The sequence below is a fragment of the Penicillium taxi genome (assembly GCF_028828555.1).
Source record: "Penicillium taxi strain IBT 34144 chromosome Unknown utg000004l_segment0_segment0, whole genome shotgun sequence".
Classification (NCBI taxonomy): Eukaryota; Fungi; Ascomycota; class Eurotiomycetes; order Eurotiales; family Aspergillaceae; genus Penicillium; species Penicillium taxi.
Genome location: NW_026643206.1, coordinates 3,299,343 through 3,320,761, shown reverse-complemented (window position 1 = coordinate 3,320,761; position 21,419 = coordinate 3,299,343). Strand labels below are relative to the sequence as shown.

General features: G+C 46.9%; 9 protein-coding genes across 9 annotated transcripts; 5 read left to right on the top strand and 4 right to left on the bottom strand.

The window, feature by feature from the left end:
- Positions 1-50: 50 nt before the first annotated feature.
- N7495_006164 (putative hexokinase Kxk) lies at positions 51-1,759 on the top strand (the record flags this gene model as incomplete). The annotated part of the gene is made up of 5 exons (XM_057208815.1): positions 51-90; positions 144-266; positions 325-350; positions 417-824; positions 884-1,759. 5 exons carry the CDS (start codon positions 51-53, stop codon positions 1,757-1,759), a joined length of 1,473 nt encoding a protein of 490 aa, XP_057062589.1.
- Positions 1,760-2,024: 265 nt separating this feature from the next.
- On the bottom strand, positions 2,025-3,885 carry N7495_006163 (putative MFS transporter; the record flags this gene model as incomplete). Its single annotated transcript, XM_057208814.1, has 7 exons — positions 2,025-2,214; positions 2,268-2,698; positions 2,759-3,074; positions 3,135-3,336; positions 3,414-3,512; positions 3,566-3,653; positions 3,709-3,885. The coding sequence occupies 7 exons, from the start codon at positions 3,883-3,885 to the stop codon at positions 2,025-2,027; spliced, it is 1,503 nt and encodes a 500-aa protein (XP_057062588.1).
- Positions 3,886-4,565: 680 nt separating this feature from the next.
- N7495_006162 (uncharacterized protein) lies at positions 4,566-6,315 on the bottom strand (the record flags this gene model as incomplete). Its single annotated transcript, XM_057208813.1, has 2 exons — positions 4,566-5,365; positions 5,427-6,315. 2 exons carry the CDS (start codon positions 6,313-6,315, stop codon positions 4,566-4,568), a joined length of 1,689 nt encoding a protein of 562 aa, XP_057062587.1.
- Positions 6,316-7,206: 891 nt separating this feature from the next.
- On the top strand, positions 7,207-8,119 carry N7495_006161 (uncharacterized protein; the record flags this gene model as incomplete). The annotated part of the gene is made up of 5 exons (XM_057208812.1): positions 7,207-7,227; positions 7,297-7,354; positions 7,430-7,543; positions 7,622-7,681; positions 7,737-8,119. The coding sequence occupies 5 exons, from the start codon at positions 7,207-7,209 to the stop codon at positions 8,117-8,119; spliced, it is 636 nt and encodes a 211-aa protein (XP_057062586.1).
- A 398-nt stretch (positions 8,120-8,517) lies between these two features.
- On the bottom strand, positions 8,518-9,625 carry N7495_006160 (D-mandelate dehydrogenase-like dehydrogenase; the record flags this gene model as incomplete). Its single annotated transcript, XM_057208811.1, has 2 exons — positions 8,518-9,254; positions 9,298-9,625. The coding sequence occupies 2 exons, from the start codon at positions 9,623-9,625 to the stop codon at positions 8,518-8,520; spliced, it is 1,065 nt and encodes a 354-aa protein (XP_057062585.1).
- Positions 9,626-10,624: 999 nt separating this feature from the next.
- jhd1 ([Histone H3]-lysine-36 demethylase) lies at positions 10,625-14,772 on the bottom strand (the record flags this gene model as incomplete). Its single annotated transcript, XM_057208810.1, has 2 exons — positions 10,625-11,437; positions 11,497-14,772. 2 exons carry the CDS (start codon positions 14,770-14,772, stop codon positions 10,625-10,627), a joined length of 4,089 nt encoding a protein of 1,362 aa, XP_057062584.1.
- An 896-nt stretch (positions 14,773-15,668) lies between these two features.
- On the top strand, positions 15,669-16,380 carry N7495_006158 (putative pre-mRNA branch site protein p14; the record flags this gene model as incomplete). Its single annotated transcript, XM_057208809.1, has 5 exons — positions 15,669-15,700; positions 15,826-15,849; positions 15,959-16,015; positions 16,087-16,214; positions 16,280-16,380. The coding sequence occupies 5 exons, from the start codon at positions 15,669-15,671 to the stop codon at positions 16,378-16,380; spliced, it is 342 nt and encodes a 113-aa protein (XP_057062583.1).
- Positions 16,381-17,389: 1,009 nt separating this feature from the next.
- Positions 17,390-18,510, top strand: N7495_006157 (STIMATE family protein; the record flags this gene model as incomplete). The annotated part of the gene is made up of 2 exons (XM_057208808.1): positions 17,390-17,833; positions 17,890-18,510. The coding sequence occupies 2 exons, from the start codon at positions 17,390-17,392 to the stop codon at positions 18,508-18,510; spliced, it is 1,065 nt and encodes a 354-aa protein (XP_057062582.1).
- Positions 18,511-19,045: 535 nt separating this feature from the next.
- On the top strand, positions 19,046-21,057 carry N7495_006156 (uncharacterized protein; the record flags this gene model as incomplete). The annotated part of the gene is made up of 4 exons (XM_057208807.1): positions 19,046-19,378; positions 19,440-19,931; positions 19,992-20,853; positions 20,906-21,057. 4 exons carry the CDS (start codon positions 19,046-19,048, stop codon positions 21,055-21,057), a joined length of 1,839 nt encoding a protein of 612 aa, XP_057062581.1.
- Positions 21,058-21,419: the final 362 nt, after the last annotated feature.

Sequence of the window (21,419 nt, the reverse complement as noted above, 5' to 3'; positions counted from 1 at the left end):
CTCCAACTTTTGAACTTTTCATTCTATCTTATTTATACATCGTATTTAAAATGGTCGGACTTGGTCCTAAGCACCCTCCTTCCCGCAAGGGTAAGCTTCTTACCCACTGACACAGCAAACAACAAATGCTAATCCTTCACCAGGATCCATGCACGATGTGCCGCAGGATCTTCTTCAGCACGTCAAGGAGTTCGAGACCGTCTTCACTGTGGACCGTGCCAAGCTCAAGTCGATTGTTGATCGCTTCATCGTTGAGCTCGAGGCTGGTATGTCAGGTCCTGATTCCCGATACCTCCACCATGTGCTAATACTTTATTAATTTAGGTCTTGCCGCTGATGGAGCTAACATTGTATGGTCCACGAACCGTTGAACCGTCAATATTGTGAATTTGAACTGATCTTCTTTTCTTCTTTAGCCTATGAATGTCACCTGGGTCATGGACTTCCCCGATGGCAACGAACAGGGCACTTTCCTGGCCCTCGATATGGGCGGTACCAACCTCCGTGTTTGTGAGATCACCTTGACCAAGCAAAAAGGTGGTTTCGATATCACCCAATCTAAATACAAAATGCCTGAGGAGCTTAAGACCGGTACTGCCGATGAGCTATGGAACTACATCGCCGATTGCCTCGAGCAATTCCTTCACACCCACCACGAGGGCGAGAACCTGCACAGCTTGCCTCTTGGTTTCACCTTCTCCTACCCCGCCCAACAAGACTACATTGATCACGGGATCCTACAACGTTGGACTAAGGGATTCGACATTGACGGTGTCGAGGGCCATGACGTCGTTCCTCCTCTGGAGGCTGTCTTGAAGAAGCGAGTATGTTTTACTTTTGCTTTGATACGCCATTCGCAGTGAACTGACTTATTTGAATATAGGGCTTGCCAATTAAGGTCGCTGCTTTGATTAACGACACCACCGGTACCCTAATCGCCTCTGCTTACACTGACACAGCTGTCAAGATTGGCGCCATCTTCGGCACTGGTGTTAACGCCGCATACATGGACAACGTCGGCTCCATTCCCAAGATTGCCCACCTAGGGCTTCCCGCCGATATGCCCATCGCCATCAACTGTGAATACGGTGCCTTTGACAACGAGCGAAAGGTGCTCCCTTTCTCTAAATACGATGAGATCATTGACCGTGATTCACCACGACCCGGTCAGCAGGCTTTTGAGAAGATGACTGCTGGTCTGTACCTTGGAGAGATTTTCCGTCTGGCTCTGTTGGATCTCCACGATTCCAACCCCGGTCTCATTTTCGGCAAGCAGGACATCTCGAAGCTGCGCAAGTCATACTTGCTAGATGCATCCTTCCTCGCTGCCATTGAAGAAGATCCCTTTGAGAACTTGTCCGAGACTGCAGATCTCTTGGAGAAGGAGCTTGGCATTTGCGCCACCTTGGCTGAGTTGGAGATGATCCGCCGCCTCGCCGAGCTGATCGGTACTCGTGCCGCCCGCATTTCTGCTTGCGGTATTGCCGCCATCTGCAAGAAGAAGCAGATGCAGACTTGCCACGTCGGTGCTGATGGCTCTGTCTTCACCAAGTACCCTCACTTCAAGGTCCGTGGAGCCCAGGCTCTGCGTGAGATCTTGGACTGGGCTCCCCAGGACAAGGACAAGGTCGAGATTCTGGCTGCTGAGGACGGCTCCGGTGTTGGTGCTGCCTTGATTGCCGCCTTGACTCTGAAGCGTGTTAAGGCTGGTAACTTAGCTGGTATCCGCAACGTGGATACAATGAACACTCTTCTTTGATTTAAAATAAAATCTAGAGATACCTGATTGTGGGCTTTGATTTCTTTGTAGAAATCGTGCTCTGATACGATGTTTATGATGTCAATTCCCGAATTGCATGGAGATCAGCCATAAATTCAATGGGTTTTCAAAGTAGTATAGATAAGAAATCTATGAAGACGGAGATACAGGAATAAAAAAGGATTTTCAATTATATCCAGTTGACGTCTGGTCCAGAGACGCCGTGAAATTTCTATCTTGAAAGTACTTTTGAAACGCTATCTAACTACAACACATATCTGAAGTGCTTGTTGTCGAGCTCCGTTTGATCCAACATGCCACTGCTCACTCCCTCGTCTTGCTCACCAAGATCGCCGGCAGCCAGTGCCTCGCGGTCTCGGCGCTTATTTTCGTAGTGCATGTACAGGTACAAGGCTATAATCGCAAAAAGCTTGACCGAGTAGCCAACGAGCATACTGTCAAAACGTTAGAATATGAAAATATCAAAGTCAGGGGAATGAAAACTTACGCAATGTAGGCACTGTGGTAGCCCGGTTTCTCTGAACTCTTAAAGGTCTGGGGCCCGATGATATTTCCAACACAGTATCCAATGAAAAGAATAGCAGCTGTTACCTGCTTCTTGGTGTAGCCGGCAATGTTGGAGGAAACAATTGTCAAACTCATACTAAATCCTAGACCCTGGAAATAGCACAGCCATAGAGCGACCAGACGACCCCATTTGTTGTCGTTCGGAAGGCCAACAAGCAGGCCTGCTCCGACAATGCAGATGAGACAGGCGACGATCATGCAAATGCTTCGCGAGTGAAACTTGCCGTCGAATTTCGTGGCAATGATTCCACCGGCGAGGATGGTGACAAACTGCACTGCGCCGCCGGGGATTTGCATATATTGACTTCCAAGAGTACCGAAGCCAAATGATTTGACAATGATAGATGTGAACTGGAACAATTCGTTAGACTTTAGTATCTTTGACAGATGGGTTCAGAGGGAATGACATACACTCGTTAGGGCTGAGTTGGGTACTTGTGCTCCGACTGCTAGGATGAACAGAAGCCATGTCTTAGGGTCTAGCGCTGTCTGTCGCACCTGATACCACTTGAACTCCTGGCTCTTCACTCCCTGCCGATTCGAAGCCACACGATCAACGGCAATGGCTCTCTGTCGCTCCGTGAGGAACTTTGCAGTGGACGGAAGATCTGGAAGGAACCAAAGAGCGAAAATTCCAGTTGCAACGGAAGCAGATCCGAAAATGAGGAAGACATACATCCACTGCGGCAGTCCGGATGTGATGTGTCCAACGGCATAACCAATCAGTCTGGGTTTGAACAGTTAGCTAGGTACATCCACAAACTTGGGACTCGGACAATTTACTTACCCACCGAACATGGTAGCAATACCGTTGGTGCAATACCATGCTTCAAGTCTCAAAGGCTGCTCTTTTGATGTGTACCACATGCCCATCATCAGCACAAGTCCTGGGCTGACGATGGCTTCTACCATGCCGAGGATGAAGCGGTTTGAAGCGATTCCAGCGAAGTTGTGGCATGCCGGAGTTGTCATAAGGACACCACCCCATACTATATTTGCGTTAGCGCCTGTCCACGAGATAACCGGCCTTTATGAAGTTATTCATAAGGTGGAAAAGGTACTGTACCTATGGTCGTGACTCCCAAGACCTTGCCAACAGGTAGTTTTTGAATAAGAAATCCTGCTGGTATTTGTGCAAACATATAGCCAAAGTAGAATATTGAGCCTGTATATTGTTAGAAGAATATCAGGGGAAAGAGGTAGAACACGGTAACATACTAAGCCATGAATAATCTTGTCCAACGAGGTGGGTGTCTTCTTTTAGACCATAAACAGAGGCAAAGTTGATACTGTTTTTATCAAGATACTGTAGAACCAAGTTAGCAATGAATTGACAAGATTCATAGATGAATTATAAGTACCTGAAGAGCATAAATAACAAACAAAATTGGGATTATTTGAATGTCAATTTTTCTTAACACTTTCTTGCCCTCTTCTTTCGTATACTCGAGGCCTCTAGTCTGTTGGAAGAATTCAAACTGATCATCAGTAGCATGGACTGAACTAGTCGCAGCTTCGGCCTTTTCAAAATCACTCATCGTGAAGTAGGTTCAATACTGGACTCAAATTTGGAAAAAAAAAAATTCTTTCTCGCCTTCGTCTTCGGCGAAACAGGGGGGGGTCTATAAACCATCTTCCACGGACCACAAACACTTTACAGGCAGGAGCAATTAGGTAGACGTAATGGGTCCACTAGGAACTTCATGGAAAGTCATATTGTACGAAGTATCAGGTACAGAAATAAAATAAAAAGAGGAGCCAAATGGAATCAAAGTCTGCAGCTAAAAGTAAAGGGAGCGATGTGATTCGACAATGAGGGTCCATGTAGGCGAAGACGGACCATGGCGGTTCCTCTTTTAGGATGAAAGTTTGATTATAATCAGGCTTGGTAGTTGCATATATTATGGACTTTTGTGGACCACTTCTGTTAAAGGGTGGTTTTAATTGCGAATAACGGGGCTTGAATCACGACATCTACACTCCGATTGCGAAATTCTTAGTTGATCTTCTTTTTAACTGTTACCCGGAGTCTTCCCGAGCCCATTATTGTTTTTAGGTTTCAGCCGGTGGTTTTACTTCCTTAGTAACTGCATGTTCTCTTGTTTAAATATTTTCTTGATTCAACGTTCCAGATATCCCTTCCTATCCGAATTCAACTACAACAACAGATACCAAAGAACAGCATGCAATTGATACAGGAAGTTTCTGAACTAATCAGCTAGACCCCTGAATCCGCTTGAACGATATCTGCAGACGCGTCGTATGCATCCCACTTGTTACACACCTGCTCAAATGGCTTATAATCAATCAAACCCCGAATCTCATCATACCGCTCAATAAACTGCAGTGCAAGTCCCTCATTTACATGCCATCCGATATGGCAGTGCATAAGCCATGCTCCCGGATTGTCCGTTTTCCAGGCAAGAAGCAACCACCCACTCGGGGGTAGCATGGCTGTGTCACGACGAGGCGGGTTTTGAGTAATCATCGAGCCGTTCCAGATACCATTGCCCTGAGCTAAGATGGAAAAGTCATGCCCATGCAGATGTATAGGATGAGTAACTTCAAAGGTGGTGTTGATGAGGAGGTATACCCATTTGTTCTTGAACGGTAGTTCAATAACTCCACTTGTATTGGTGAAATTCTTTTCATGGTTGTAGATCTTACCCAAGGTCGGGTTTTCCCAGCTCACATTCAGCGACGTGGCATTGAACTCCCATCGAAAAAGCCTTTCAGGGTTTATGAAGACACTGACATCGGTGTTATTGTTCCAAACTGGGGGGTCAACATTTTTCGGAACGTATGGGACCAGATTAGTCAAAGCCTCGTCATTGCAGTCGCTCGGGCTGAAATGACCCGTTGTTTGTGGGATTGTGGATTTAGTCCCGTAATAGACGATGCCTCGGATGTTATCTGCATTATCGTTGCCTGAGCATGCAGTTGCTGGTATAGCTCTCATCCAGAAAGATTGAGCTATTTTGGCTTGATTGGCAGTGACGATTACATCATAACGTTGACCTAGCAGCAGATTAGTCTCTCAAATGTGTATTTATATATTAGAGGGAAAGAAGAATCCTACCCATTCCAATACTAAGAACGTTCGTTTTATATGGCTTGATAGGCACAAGATCTGTCGATATAACAGTCAAGGTGTGATTATCAATGCTGAATTTCCAATGGGTGTCAATAGAGGGATTCACAAGTCGCAGCCGGTAAGAAGTGCCAGAATTAACCTTCATGGTAAAGCGAGATCCCGTTGCACTTGAGCCACTTTCATAGACATTTGTACCGTTTATAAGCCCATTCGTCAGATTGTTTACTGGGCCAAGCTGCTGCTGTGTAAGATACAGCTCGTCAACAGTTCGATGGGTCCAGTCACTGAGGAATAAAACGCCCTTATCCACGTCGTAGTTTGCACTAGCGGGTCCGTTGATGATTACTCCACCGTATACACCCTCCCAGGCTTGCAGGCCGATATGAGAGTGATACCACGTCGACCCATACTGAGTCGCCCGCCACTTATAGATCATGCTTGAGCCTGGAGCAATGGGGCACTGCGTTATGGAGGGAACGCCGTCGTTTGGGTTTGTATAATTTTGTCGAATGCCATGCCAGTGAATACTAGATCCATTTTTGGCCTGACCAAGGTTGTTGGTGACATGGATGATAAGCCAGTCACCCCAGTTTGCAAATATGGTTGGTCCGGGTAGAGTGCCGTTGACTGTCATGACTGGGCGCGAAAATCCATCAGGGGCAAGTGTAACTTCTTCTACGTTGAACCAGTACTCGCGTGTCACGCCGGTATTGGGGACAACTGACTCGTAGTCTGTGCTGATGCTATAGTCGCACCAGATAGACCTGTGGCTAGGGGTGTTACCTGCGCATGGAGTTGGTTTCGGAGTCGTTTTGGTGTATGCAGGTCCAGCACTTAGTAAACTTGCTAATATAGCAACATAGTGAAGCTTCATGGTGGCTGTATCAGAATTGAAAGAATTAAGTAGCGGAAACCAGTGTGAAAATGCTGAAATAAATAGAATCGCTTCATAATCGAGCTTATTGAAGCATATATAGAATTTTTGGAGCCATGAAAGAAGAGACTGGATGAATTACTCAAGGAACTCACCTGGGCATCTGAACACACTTTCGAGGCTACTGGGGTATGCTGGCAGAACTTGCAGATGAAGAAATAGATGAGCGAGTTCATCAGATGACACAATACGAGCTCTCTAGGCAATCAGGTCATGAGAATATGATTCAAACTGTTTCGGCAAGCAAGATGGTAGATGATTAGCTACCCATCAACCACTAAGATGCGAAAGGTGATGCTTTTGTCATTAGGGCCTTGAGATAATACACACCATCTCATCATTGAGTCATAATATTTCAGGCTTGACTAGCGTGGCAATCCTTTAATTAGATCTTCAGTTCGTCCGAGCCACTAAAGATCTACATATTGTCGCCTCATGTGGAATACCCATGTCGATAATTTGGAGATCTCACGGCTGATTCAGGGCCCCTGATACCGTGCTTCCAATAATATATCAAAGCATTTAGGCCGGCAATTGTGATGAACACGAGATTTCAAATCACTTCACACATCACCTTCGGGGAGATGGTCCGATAAAGTTGCAGAAGAGTGTTGCCCAGCGTCTCGCCGCGTGGCATCCGATGAGATTGGGTATCTTGTTCCTGGACCCTTGCCAAGAACTCAAATCTCTGCAGCCAGAAGTGCCCGGCACAGTGCATATCATGATTCAAGGCTTTGTTCAGCCACGTAAGCCTAACAGGTTCCTGCGCAAGAACACGAGGCCCGCCGAGATTGGAAGATAATAACAAATCTTCACAAGGAGAATCCTAGAATGCAGTCGATTCATAACAAGGTAGACACTGAAGTGACGTACTATATTTATTCAAGAATATAACTTGGCTGCCACGCTTACATTGTGCAGCTGCTTAATCTCAAACTTTTCACCATTCTTGACCGTAACCTTGGAACCTTCGAAATGTGTATGAGATCAAGGAGATATCAAGGATACATCACAGTATCCATCATGGCATATATGATTCTATCCTTGATTCTAGCCTTTGGATTCAGCTCGGCACATCCAGTTGGGCCACGACAGCTTGATGGAAGTCCATTTCGCCTATATGCATATGGAGATGGCATGAACGGACTTTCGGTGTTTTATGCCGATGGTAGGTTCTAATATGACTAAAACATTACCCAACGCATACCTGTGTAGAGGTCGATGGCTTATCCTGTCGTTTGAATAGGCCAAGCTCAGATTGGTGACATCTCGCTCTCGAACGCAACTACCAAGATACCGATTTACTGTAAGCAAAACTCCTGATGAAGTATGCTAAGTGACAAGTCTGACAGATTTCACAGTCACAATCGAATCAAACTCAAATTATTGGGTTGCGCACGTCGATACTACAGCTAAATCTTCGAATTCTAGCTCCTTCCAGACAGCCGACGTGTCCTCCACAACCAACCTGCTGAGTTTGACCAAGACTAGTGAACTGGTCAATTCTGTCAGCTTCAGCAATGACGGGGTCAGTACTGATACAGTTAGTGGCTCATCGACGAAACTCACCAATGTCTGGACGCTATATGGAAAATATGTCCTGCTCAATCAGCCCAAGGCGAACTTCTATGCTAAACCGACTGACAAAAAGGGATGGTATTTACTGACGTGGAGTACAACGGTTGATGCGTCTGTTGGTAATACTCCGGTGAATCTGAGGACGATTGGGCCTTTGAGTAGCTAGATAGACTCTCAATGGAGACGCTGAGAAAAAGCTGTGGGAGTGGACATTGGTGTGAATTATGGAAGTGATTATCGGAGAATGAGAACTAGGTATTCATAGTCTACTAAATTGATGCAGACAGCTGTTCTAAAAATCAGGGCAAATTTAAGAAAAAAATTGTAAAAAATCAAAAATGGCAAAAAAAGAACGCTATGCATCATCCGTGAATCGAACACGGGCCTCGTCGATGGCAACGACGAATTCTACCACTAGACCAATGATGCTATTGATGTGATACGAGATGGATATCCACTTATCACTTCAACGAAATACACGAAAGTGAAGATTTAAGTAGTCCACCCTCAGATGTTAAGTTCAGCGCCTTTCATTCAGATTTGATCAGAAAAAAAGAAATCTATTTACAGCCTCGCAGAAATCTTGTCTACCAGATGCTGATTCACAGGGGTAATTGCCTTGCCTGTCTGGTAGAATGAGATAATATTATCCATCCCAAGACGCTCAAACCCGATATGCGCATCTAGTGAAGCACCGGCATTGTGAGACGTGACCTCTACATTCCTCATCGCAGCCAGCTCTCGATTAACATGGGGCTCGTCATAGTGCACATCAAGACCAGCAGAAGAGAGTTGGCCACTCTTGAGTGCCTGGATCAGGGCGGCCTCATCGAGGAGTCTTCCTCGGGCGATGTTCACGAGTCGCGATCCTGGCTTCATCTTCGACAGCAGCGACGCGTTGAGAAGAATTTTTCCGCTGAACGGTGTGGCTACGGCTACACAGTCTGCCTCCGCAAGTAGGCTGTCCATGCTCTCGTGGAACGTGGCCTTAGAGACGTCTTCAAGCTCTCGTGGCATCTGCACAATGTCGTTGTAAAGGATCTTCATGTTGAAGGCTTTGTAAGCCTTCTCGGCTGTGCGACGTCCGATCTGTCCAAACCCTATGATGCCTAGCGTGTGACCTTTTGGGTTGTGGGAGACCATGGCGAGATTCCGGTTTGCATCCACGAATTGGTCGGCATCAGCAGTGCGCGCTGCCATTGCCGACCAGGAAAACAGCCGGAAGGTAGAAAGCATCAGCCAGATAGCCGCATCGGCTACAGATTCGGTACATGCTGCGGCCGCATTGCAGTAAATTATCCCTGTCAAGATATCCAGATCAGCATTTCCGTACATCTGACAAACAGTCTTGAGCTTCGGTATCACCTTTCTTAGCCAAGCATGCAGTATCAACCCAATCAAACCCCGCACCGGCACTGGCATAGATTTTGCAGGAACTTGGAAGAAGAGATATTAATTCTTCGTTCCAGTTTCCCATTTCACCACCAGTATTCCAGAATGGACGGTATATCGCAAAGAAATCACCGAATTTTCGTTCTTTCAGAGCTCGGACAAACTCGGGCCTTGACATACTGTAGGCGCGTTGAATCTCAAACTGGTCGTTGAGTTTTGAGTATAGCTCATGATTCCAACGAATATCATCACCTAAATGGAGAACTATCGGCTTTGTCATTTTCATTTGTGTAATGGGCAGATCCGGAAAATCACTGAGCCTGATTGAAAGAATGGAAATGGTTGTAGAAAAAGAAGTTAATTTCTTCTCCGGTTCTAAAGATAAATCAACAAAAAGAATGTTCTGTATCGGCAATTGAAATATCTAGGTATCGGATATGAGGTTCCGATCCATGGTTTCTCCTAAGCTTAATTTTACCCCACAAATCTTATCCTCTTTGTCCTGAGCTCGATATCGGCTTCTTAGATGTTGCCTAGAGTTCTGAAATTAGAAATTTCCAAGGGTCAAGATCTTAAAGGGTTTTTGCTGAATAGAATGGAGTGCAGCCAAAGAATCATCTTTGATAAATCGTGTTGATCTAGACTCTGTCGTGTCTTCAGTAGCCTCTAAATGCCAGTGTTTATACAGATCGGTCTAACAAAAATGACGTTCAAATTGAAGTAAAGCTATCAACTAGTACATAACAAAAGAAAGAAAAAGATGGTCGTTCTTGACAACGCCTTGCCCACTGCAAAAAGCAGGGCAACAGCTATAACCGGATATTGGAAATTGGCAAAGAAGGAACCCTGGAGTTAGTATGGATTCTGCGTGGGTTTAGAAACAATGGTAGCAGAAGTAAAATCAGATCCCTGGGATCGATGATATTGAACGAAGGAGAATAAGATCAGGATAAGCAAGAAATATAGCCAGATAGGAAACCATATGCACGCAGATAAATAACACTTGTAACTCCCATCCTGGTTCCTAGACGACGAAAACAAGGATAGACAAAAGGAAAAAAAGAAGACAACACGCCGTTGGGAAATAGAGAATGAAATCCATAAACACCGAGCCACAGCGCCTAATTCCGAAATTGATATCTTGAATAACCAGTGTGGATGAAACCGAAAAAAAACACAAATAAAAACATATCAGGTTGACAAGCTCACAAGCTGACGAGCTGAAAAAATGACAAAAGGAAGAAACCTGGGGTATTCTCAGTTGAACAGAAAGGCTTATTTAGCCTCGGCGCCTGCGCAAACCAAACTCCTCCTCTTGGATTTCCCGAATGAGACGAAGGCTTTCGGCATCTGTATCATATCCTAAATGGTGATTGGTGTGCTTTGATTGTTGAGGAGACAGTGAAGAAGCGACATTTCGAGCGTGCCTCTCGACCATGGGGGAGCTCTTCTTTACATGGGATGATGAGGGACGCTTTGAGGGCGTGGCCCGGCGCATAGGAGGCGAGGGAATTTGGATCGCTGGCTTAGCCACAATCACTTCTGGTACGAAACTTTCAAGGTGGTTTGATTGTTTAGATAGATGATGAGGGATGGAGTTGGTTGCATGGAGAACCGTGGAAGGCTGAGTCTCGACGGACACCAACGGATCGCCATCATGCACAACGTCCATTTCGTCGACTAGCGATGTCGGTGGCGACACCAAAGAGACTGTCGGCTTTGATGAAACAGACATGGAATTGACATCCTTCGTATCGACAGATTCAGCGTTGAATGTAGGCGGGGATGCATACATATTAGGTTGAATAGGTGCATCACTCTGCTTGGCGGGTTCTTCTTGGAGTTGCTGTCTCGTGGTGCTGTAATTTCCCAAGAAACCCTGGGTCATGGTAAATTTGCTCTCATTATCACTGAAGAATTCCGAGGGCATAATTGGAGATGTGCTCTCCTGCTTCGTTTTCTTGGAAGTGATAGGCATACTATCATGTTCATTCGGTCGCGGTCGTTTTGCAGAGGCAGTACCACGAGGCTTGGACCGTTCCTGGGCCTTGATAGGATCAATATTCCCGTACTCATCGTGAATACAGCGTCGCTGTTCATGGGTTAGCAAAATAGTTCTAGAAATTTAAATTAGACCAGTAATTTACGAACCTTGCTTTTTCGGCAATCATCACACGCCTTGCTTCGTCCCTTTTTGCCACCATTGGTTCCATCGGGGCTTGAATCATTCAGCCCGTTGGCAACTGTTGTCGATGCACCCATCACTGAAGAGAGTGCAATGGATTCTTCAAATGGTTCCACTCCGGACATGCCATTGCCTTGAAAGCCAGCCTGCGAGGCAATTGCAGCCAGTGAATTTAACGCGGACACAGCATCTTGGGCCAAAGAGGACGGAGTGCTGAGGCCTGATCCCGAGCTAATGTCGTTGATGGCCATCATCTGTGTACCGAATATCAAGTCATTGGGTTCATCCTTGTGACGGCACCGAATGCGCCTCCTTCGACAAGCGTCACAGGCGACGCGCTTCGGCCCGAGGCCTGAGCTACGTGGGGTAGAGCGAGGTTTAGGGGTAGCAGTCTCTTGAACACTCGATTCGGAGATCAATCCAACAGGTCCTGGGGTTTCACTCTCCGATGGCGCATACGTGACACTGGTGAATTGGGGAGTCGGGGGAACGACAACTTCTTCTTCTGGTCGCTGCACAGCCTGTCTTTCAGCGTAAGTTCGCTGGCTGTCCACGTGCCGTTCAGATCGTCGACTGGGCCGACCAGCTGGGCGCTTTTCTGTAAGAGAGACCTTCGGATTGCTTTCTATGACGCCTGGGTGAGTCCACTGGGGAGCCTTCTCGTTTCCACGTTTCCAAGCGACCCAGATTCCGAACCGTCGGATCACATCGATGGGATCTGTGACTAGCTTTGGAATCGAGCGGCGAACCGCGTTGCGCTGTTCTATGGTAACTCCGTCCACACTATAAGAGCTCGCGATGAGCGCCGTGCGCAAAAGATACTTGGTCAACTCCGGCAAGCCCTCCAGTTCCGCCTGCGAGTAGAATCGAGAATTGTGGTAAGGAGAACCAGCGGGATCCGGGCTAGTATGCTCTTCGAACTCGTAGTAAATTGGATAATGCCGATGGAAGCGATAATTCTCATCTTGGATGAATGCATCCAGCACGCTAGGGGGAATAGGATCGTCCTCGAGATACTTTATTGCTGTATACCATTGTATCTTCTGGAAGAATGGATATCTGAATTTCCTCGGGACCTTGGTCTCCTTTTCGACATTGAGGATCTTGATCTGCATACCGTAGTTCAGCCGTGTGAGGAAATTGCCCCCGATAACAAGGCTGTTCTCCGGTGTCCAGACGGCATGGATCCATCCTGATGGAATCAACATGGTGTCGCCCTCTGAAAGATCAACTCGGTAGCACTCTTTGACCTGGTTGCCAAGGAATGTCGTGTCTTGTGCAGGAGAGTTGCACCATTCCTCGTACTTCTTCAGATTTTTGTCTTTCGGAGGAATGAAGAAGAATGTCTTTTTGCCTTTGATGATGTGATAATACACCGAAGACCCACCGAAATCGATGTGAAAGTCAGTGTAGCAGTCAGCCACAGACATGAGACAATAGAATTGGACTTTTGGGTAATCGCCAACTGCCATCATCTCCTTCGGCCACACATCATCTTGCAGGTCCAAATCGCGTACAACTTTGGGTCGCTTGATGAGCCTGCCCATCTTGCTCTGGGATACCTCCAAACTGATAACGTTACGGACGACTTTGTTGGGCTCGCTGCTCTCGTAGTAGTCGGCCCATTTTTGCAAGTTCCATATCTTATCTTCTCCTTGTTGTGACTTGACATCAATCACCTCAAGTCTCTCCTCAAGGCCGTACATCTCAGCCACAGCTCGGACAGTCAAGCCCTGTGGAATGACCATGTCCAGCCGGTCTTGGCCACAGTCGATTGTCTCTTCTGTCTCGATATCTTGCTCGTGAAGGTGCTCCAGCAATTCATCAAACATTTCTTGGGTTGACGCTTCCTGGATAAGATTTTCCAATCCCGAGTCCTCTTTAGCAGCAGGTTCACGAGTATTCCAGCAAGCGGGTATGACCACTGGTTCGGTCCATCCATTGCCGCGTTCAAAGTATTCTGCTGTGACTAGCTCTGGTCTAATGCGAGGGAAACTTTCGGCATGAAATCGAATTTTACCCTGACGAATAGGCTCGAGGTAATGATGATCTAACGAGTCAGTGGCTGCTTTCACAAGGCCTTGGTTGAGACCGGCATAGTCGATTGCTGTGCGAGCTCGCGAGGACTTTCGCACGAAAGTCGTTTGGCCGTGCACAGATTGGCATTTGCGACAGATAAACTTATCAACGGTGCGAAGTTCCCGGTCGTTCTTGAACCCAGCACAAAGGATATGAAACCAGCACTTGCATCCGTCGCATCCAATCCAAGTATCCTCGTTCTTGCCATCTGTATCCAACGCAATGCGCACTAAATGGCATTCCGCACAGCTTGCTTGATTCGCGTCGCTTTCCTCTTCTTCAACTTTGGGTGTCAAATCAAACGTCTTGCGAGGAGTAGGAGACTCTTGAGTAGTGGTACCGGTCGATCGATGTTCTTCGAGACCCTGCTGGCGAGACGCACCTGCGAATGAATTGTCTTCATTCTCATCTTCCCAGGCGATGGATGGCAAAGTCCCTGAGCTAGTAGTAGGGCGCATACCGCTGATCACTGGACGCAACAAGAAGGCTGAGCCATCAGAACGAGACCTCATCCGTGAATGTGGGATATGATCGATTGAAGAGTTTCCAAATTTTCCGTCACCGGGACCAGTATGAAAAAAGTCTGCCCGATGATGGCGCATTGCGTCAGCTCCGTAGTGGTGGTAAGACTCGTCAATGCTAACTCTTTTGATGTGGCTGCCGAGAGGAGCATTGGTAGGTCGCGCAAGGTTGAGCAAAAGCTCTGCATCGTTTGTCATGGTATCCATTATGTGCCGCCGGGCGGACGGCAGCTCCGAGGGATCTCTCTCTGATCGAGCACGTTTTGCAGGCCTCTCATCAGAATTGGAGGAAAATAAGGACATATTGGGACGAGACTTGGGAGAAGGCGGATGGTACGGAAGCGGCGCGAAGGTAGGGCTTGTTGCGAGAGCAATCGTTGCAAGAGTATCGATGGTTGAGTTTGACCGGCCATGACTCGACCGGTGATTTGACGTACCATCTCCGAGAGTGCTAGTCGTATGATTTGATTGTCGCTGGACCTGATCAAGGTTAGTGGCGCGAGTATTACCGCGCTCAGTCCACGATCCACGAAGTTCAGCGGACGGGGTGATGGGTTCGACGGCGCGTCGCGGCGGGGAGGGGGTTCGATAAAGCGCAGGTCGATCACCCATATGATTCAAAAATGACGCCGCGGTCGTCATTTTCGCTAGAGTGTAAAATGCCGAACAGGTAAAGAGATAGGGGAAAGGATCGGTGGTGTTAGACAATGCGCTTGCGGTAGGTGGGTGAAGCGGGGATGTTGGTCCACGCGGGCTAACGAGAGGCCGTTTTAGGAAGAGGGAAAGTCATTCCTAGAGGAATAACTTTTGCACGGGAGGCCGTGAAGAAGAATGAGATGTTTTATGGCCGATTGAGAACGTCAGGGGCCGGAGGGGGATGCTGAGTGCTGAGGGGGGGTTATGAGTCGAGCGGCGACGACAAAGGCAGCGCCAACGGTCGCGCCACAGCCCGTGGACAGGAATGAGCGCAGATAAAGTGTGATCCAGTGAGCAGGAGTGAATTCCTGCAAACTGGATGACAGGAAAATAGTATGCGAATGGTGATGAGCGCTTCGTGGTGGAGGAGGAGGGGGGATCGCAAGGAAGGCAGAAGTCCGAGTACTGAGAGCGGGAGAAGCTGCGTAAGGTTACGACCTCGGTTCCTCACCAGCTAGTGGTGGTGATTGATGATGGTAAAAACAACTACAATTTGATTATATCGTAGGAACAGAAAAATAAAACAGTGATTGTTAAACAACCCCGAGATTATTTGCGACGTTCAGAGAGCTGATCTCGGTGTAATACATTACGTTACCAATTCATAGTCAGATCCCGTACGGCCACGCCGGGTATCAATGTCTCCGGTACTGTAATAATTTAATACGACGCTAACCCCTTTTAAGCATTGAAGGCGCCAAGAACTTCGTGCTCGTTCTTCGTGGTGGCTTCCTTCTCTGCTTTGTTCCTCTTAGCACTTCCAACGTCATACGAGTACCCTAGGTATCTCACTCTCAACTTCAACCTAAACTTCATACCTTTAATCATCCTCGTTTCTAAGAATGAGCCGAAAGCTCGCCCCCGAAACAAATCGGTATGTGCATTTTTGATTTGCCTCATTTGCCCCTCTCAATCCTCGCAGGCGCGCAAAGAGCATGATTTTGATATCGTGTGGGGTGCAGCAACTAGATTTGAGGCTAATATTTTTTTTTTCAATAGGATTCTCTTCGTCAAGAACCTCAAGTACGTACTCGCATGCCCCACAATGCACTTTAACACATTCGTGTTTATGCCGCGTGTTACATCTTCAGCCAGGCACACAGAAAAGCATTTGCTAATATCTCGGGTTTAGCTACAACGTAACCGCGGATCAATTATTTGAACTCTTTGGCAAATTCGGACCTATTCGGTAAGCTGCTCCTACTTTTGCTCATCTCTTATCAATCGATTCCCCGCTCATAGTTTCTCCCTTCTTTGCAGGCAAATTCGTCAAGGTATCGCGAATAACTCGAAAGGAACTGCTTTTGTTGTCTATGAGGACGTGCACGACGCTAAACAGGCATGCGATAAGCTCAACGGTTTCAATTTCCAGAACCGATACTTGGTCGGTACGCATTGCAGCATTATATCCCCCGACCTCTAGGCTTCAGGACTGACTCGCGTATTACTCTAGTATTATATCACCAGCCAGAAAAGATGATTCGTTCAAAAGAGAATCTCGCCGAGAGACAGCAGAACCTCGAACGACTCAAACAGGAACATGGGATAGAATAATTTGATGACACTCTGGCTTTTATGATGCTTTCTCCTAGCACTTTGGCTGCGTGAAGCATTGCAACGGCTCTCCGATTCATGGTTGTGGGGTTTATTGGCGTTTCTTAATTCCCTGGGCTTTCATTTTTTATCATTTCCGTGGTCCTTTTCTGGATAGCGTGATGGATGTGTTGAGTCTCCGACAGTGAGACTGGAGAACCTCATCAAGATATCTTTTGGCAAGACATTCCTCTTTCCTTCTGCATCTTATTAATCTCATATCTATACTGGATCAATATGAATCTTCCCCACTTTGGCTTGTTTTTTCTAGTGTGTTTGAAGGTTATTGTGAAAAAGTTGTAGATTGAATAGAAAGCACCTACACCGAATACTATTAGGTAATTTAACTGGGACTAAAACTAGTTTGTTTAGACTCATCAAAGTAACTACCTAAGGTTAGCTAAATAATGTTAGATTAGATCTACGCGCGTCATTGATAGTTAAAATAGTAAAAGATCCACCTTAAGTAGAGGAGCCACTTGGCAACCGTACGTGGAATATGGCTCTGTCAGCACGAATCATGTAAATATGATACTATTGAACTTTTCATACAATTAAGGTAGTTGAGTAATATCAACAGTACCTCTAGAATATAATCTATATTGAGGCGAGTGAAATAGAAAGCTTTCCCATATTGAAACGTCGAACTTGAATATTGTTGCGGGGGTGGACACCGCCTGCCCCGGCCTAATGTAGCTGCAAACCCTGTTTTTTGCCTTCCCTTACTTACTCTCTGCTTCAGCCTCTTCTAACCCCTTTTAGGAAGAAGTTTTTCATTCTTGTTGTAAGACGCAGTTCATGCTACTTTAGTGGTATTTCAGAGCAGCATAAGCCTGGTGGTCTCGTCCAGCACCTCCAGCGCCTTCGCCGCCTCTAATATTTCACGATACAACCTCAGATATCTCTCATACTGCCCCCTTGACGTCCGATTTTTGATCTGATATATCTGTCTAATATCTGTCTGGACTTTATGTATTCTGCCACTACCATCTCCCAAGCGATCGGCTCGACCATGTCCTTTATCGGTGATTCATCCGTAGAAAGTCTGCGGCCATCAGCTTCGCCACATCCACACTCGATTTATTACCACGGAGCGTCACCACCAAATTCAACTAAGGGTCACGATAATGAAGATAACGGAGAGTGCAAGCTCCTTGGATCCTTCTCTATTTTCATACAGGTTGCCCTAGGAGCGCTGGCACTTCTCTCCTTGGTATTTAAACGTTGGAGAGAACGACCCCAGCGGCCAGTCAAGGTGTGGGCATTTGATGTCTCAAAGCAGGTCTTTGGATCGGCCATGCTCCACCTGGCGAATCTTCTCATTTCCATGATCTCGGCTGGTCAGTTGGAGGCTATTGGGAAAGGTGACAAACCAAACCCTTGTTCTTTCTACTTACTGAACCTTGGTATCGATGTAAGTATTCTTATCATTTCATTTTTTGAAGAGAGAGAAAGTTCTGACCATGATAGACCACTCTTGGAATCCCCATTCTAATCGTTGCTCTCCGTATTCTGAAATACCTGGCTTCCTACACCCCTCTCGCAAATCCCCCCGAGTCGATTGAATCCGGAAACTATGGTCATCCACCGAAGGCATTATGGTGGTTCAAGCAGGCTATCATCTACTTTTTAGCACTACTAATCATGAAGGCCTGCGTGTTCATTCTTATCCAATTATTTCCCTTCATCGTTAACGTTGGCGACTGGGCTCTCAAATGGACAGAGGGAAACACGGCCCTCCAGATAATTTTCGTGATGCTGCTGTTCCCAGTTGCCATGAACGCCATTCAGTACTATATCATCGATATCTTCATCAAGAAGCCTATCTCTCAGGACATTTACAATGAACCCCACGACTCAGCCACAGATGACGATTCTCATCGGCAAGCTCTTCTCAATGGATTGGATGGAGCATACTCTGATTCTGATGTTGATGATGTATTGCCCGCGAAAACACCCAGCCCACTGTCTGAGCCTTTGGACGTATCAAAGCCTCAACCAAAACCCGACGGTTCCCTAGCGGAGGATCAATCTACGCTTCCGCCGTATGAACCACGAAGCTCTGGTAGCAGTAGTCGCGACCAGAAGTGAGGAATGAAGTCTATTTATTTTTAATCGAGCACTTTTTGGGTATTGTTGTTCTTTGAAGAAGAAAACGTCAATTTATGCCAAGTCAACTACAAGCATCTTATAAGATTTTATGTGCATACGAATATGGGTATTGCTAATGTGATTATATGAATATTTTCATCATGTAACTATTGACATAGCCTTCGAATCATAAGTAATATCAACCATCGACATTAATTTTTTTACCTCAGCACCTTGACGGATAATAACTCTAAGGGAGATAATAAGTATTAATAAATGACTATTAATCATTTAGGTTATATGATTTCAGCGACGTAATACTCACACTAGACTGAAGATTCAACTTCCAGAATGTATATGATCTCTTCAGCTGCCCAAAATGGCAAAGGTTGGTAGATCTGACCGCCATATCCACCGCTCAAATCTGCCGGCATTGCAAAAATCAGTCCGAAAAATATTCAAGCCCGCCAACAGAAGCTTCGGCACGCCGAAAAATTTCCAATTAAATTCAACACAGAATCACAGTGATTCAAAAATGCCCGTGGCATCGAAAACAAAGACCAAGCGGGCTTCCGCTTGGTCTCAGCCGAACAACCCTATCCTCAACCCGACCCCAGACTCGGATGTTGATATGGATGATGAAACGAGTTCAGATGAGGATGACGTTCCTGAAAAGGACGCGGCTGAGTTGAAGCTTGAGCGCATGCTTTTCGGTGATGGTGAAGGTTTCATGAACGCATTGAAGAGCCAGCAGGAGCGGGCCGATGCCATGCAGCTCACTCTGCACAGTGATTCTGAGAATGAGAGTGCCGACGAGGGCGAGGATGAGGGCAAGAAGGTTGATTTCGAGGACATGGCCGATGAGGATGTAAGCTATTCTTTACATGCTGTTCCCTTACCATTTTCATATACTCACTTAGTTGCTTTAGCTCTTCTTCCTTGACGCTGGCACTGCGGCCGATCCAGATCTTATCTCCCCAGAAACTCCATCTGACGACGTCGAAGACGACGAGGCTACCGCCGCTATTTGGCATGACAGCGATGACGAGCGACTTGCTGTCTCACTCACAGGACAAGCCAAATTGCGCAAATTGCGCACGACTGAGTCAGAAGATGTTGTTAGTGGCAAGGAATACGTCCGGCGATTGCGCATGCAATTCCAGCGCTTGCATCCCAATCCCGATTGGGCCAACCCCGAGCTAGCAGCTAAGCGTCGTAAGACCGACTGTGATGATTCTGATCTAGAAATGGACTCCGATGAAGAGGATGGACAACTTTCTATGCAGCCGCTGGCCAAGCTACTTCAAAATGCCTCTGATTTAACCCGTATTGATGACAATACCCGGTCAGGCACTAAGCGCAAGTTGCGCCAGGAGACGCTAGATATCCAGCGATTGAAGGATGTTGGAAAGGCACAACCGGTAAGAAATATTCCCATAAATTCTTATTCAAACATGATAATAACATGGTCAATTTTTCAGTCTTCTATTGATTCGCTTTCTTTCCACCCCCACTACCCACTCTTGATGTCCTCCGGACCTGCCTCAACTTTATTCCTCCACCACATATCCCCCTCTGCCCCATCTCCTAACCCCCTCTTGACCTCTCTGCACATCAAGCGCACTCCAATCCACACATCTGCATTCGCATCACCCTCCGGAAATAGGATCTTTGCCTCCGGCCGTCGACGATACTTCCACATTTGGGATCTGGATTCCGGCAAAGTGGATAAGGTCAATGGATCTGCAGATCGAAAAGAGGAACAGAAATCCATGGAGCGCTTCAAACTTTCTCCATGCGGCCGCTATGTCGGCCTAGTCGGCACCTCTCGCAAGGGCGGTGGTCTGATTAACATTCTAGACTCCAAGACAGCACAGTGGGTCGCACAGGTGCGTGTTGACGGCCGCGGCGGTGTGGCCGACTTCGCCTGGTGGTCCAACGGCGAGGGCATGACTGTCGCCAGTAAGAGTGGTGAGATCTCCGAGTGGGACGGCCAGCTGCGTCGTGTCGTGGCGCGCTGGCTCGATGCTGGTGCCGTTGGTACCACAGTCCTGAACCTTGGTGGCCGCTCCGGCCGTACCCAGCTCGGTGGTGACCGCTGGGTCGCTGTAGGAAGCTCAAGCGGTGTCGTCAACGTTTATGACCGTCGTGATTGGGCTACTTCCTACGCCACTGCTTCTCCTGCGGAGAAGGACGGTCCGTCACAGGCCGGTATCCCGCGCAGCCCGACCCCCGTCCGCTCATTGGATCAGCTTACTACACCTATCAGTCATCTGGTCTTCGCACCAGATGGACAGATGCTAGTTATGGCAAGTAGATGGAAGCGTGATGCCCTGCGACTTGGTAAGTTAGTCCCTTTTGTTTTGGTTGTCGTTCAAACTAACTATTATTTTAGTTCATCTCCCGTCCTGCACAGTCTATCGTAATTGGCCCACCTCTAACACCCCGCTTGGCCGTATCTCTTCCGTGGCCATCTCGCCTAATTCCGAGCAATTGGCTGTTGGTAACGAGCAAGGTCGTATTCGCATGTGGGAGATTAGAGGGTAGAGCGCGATCTGTTTTGTGCTTTGGACTAAGAGGGCCTCATTTGTTTCTATCAACATATCATTTTATATCTGGCACGTATTTACTAGGCGCTTAAAATTGTGCCCATTGGGCAGGTGTTGAGAACTCGCATGGTTGTACTTTTACAACAATCCAATTCAAGTCATTTAAAAGTTTTCCGAGGTTTCTACCAATGCGCTTAGTAGAGATTAGTTTTTTGTCTATTTTGTATGACGCTATCACCTTTCGGTGCTCGATGTTCTAAATAAACAAAGTAGATCGATCATAACACTTTCAAAAGCTCAAGTCAGAAGAACTTTAAAACCAGTAGGAAGCCAACGCCGCCAGATGTGGAGATTTAGCAA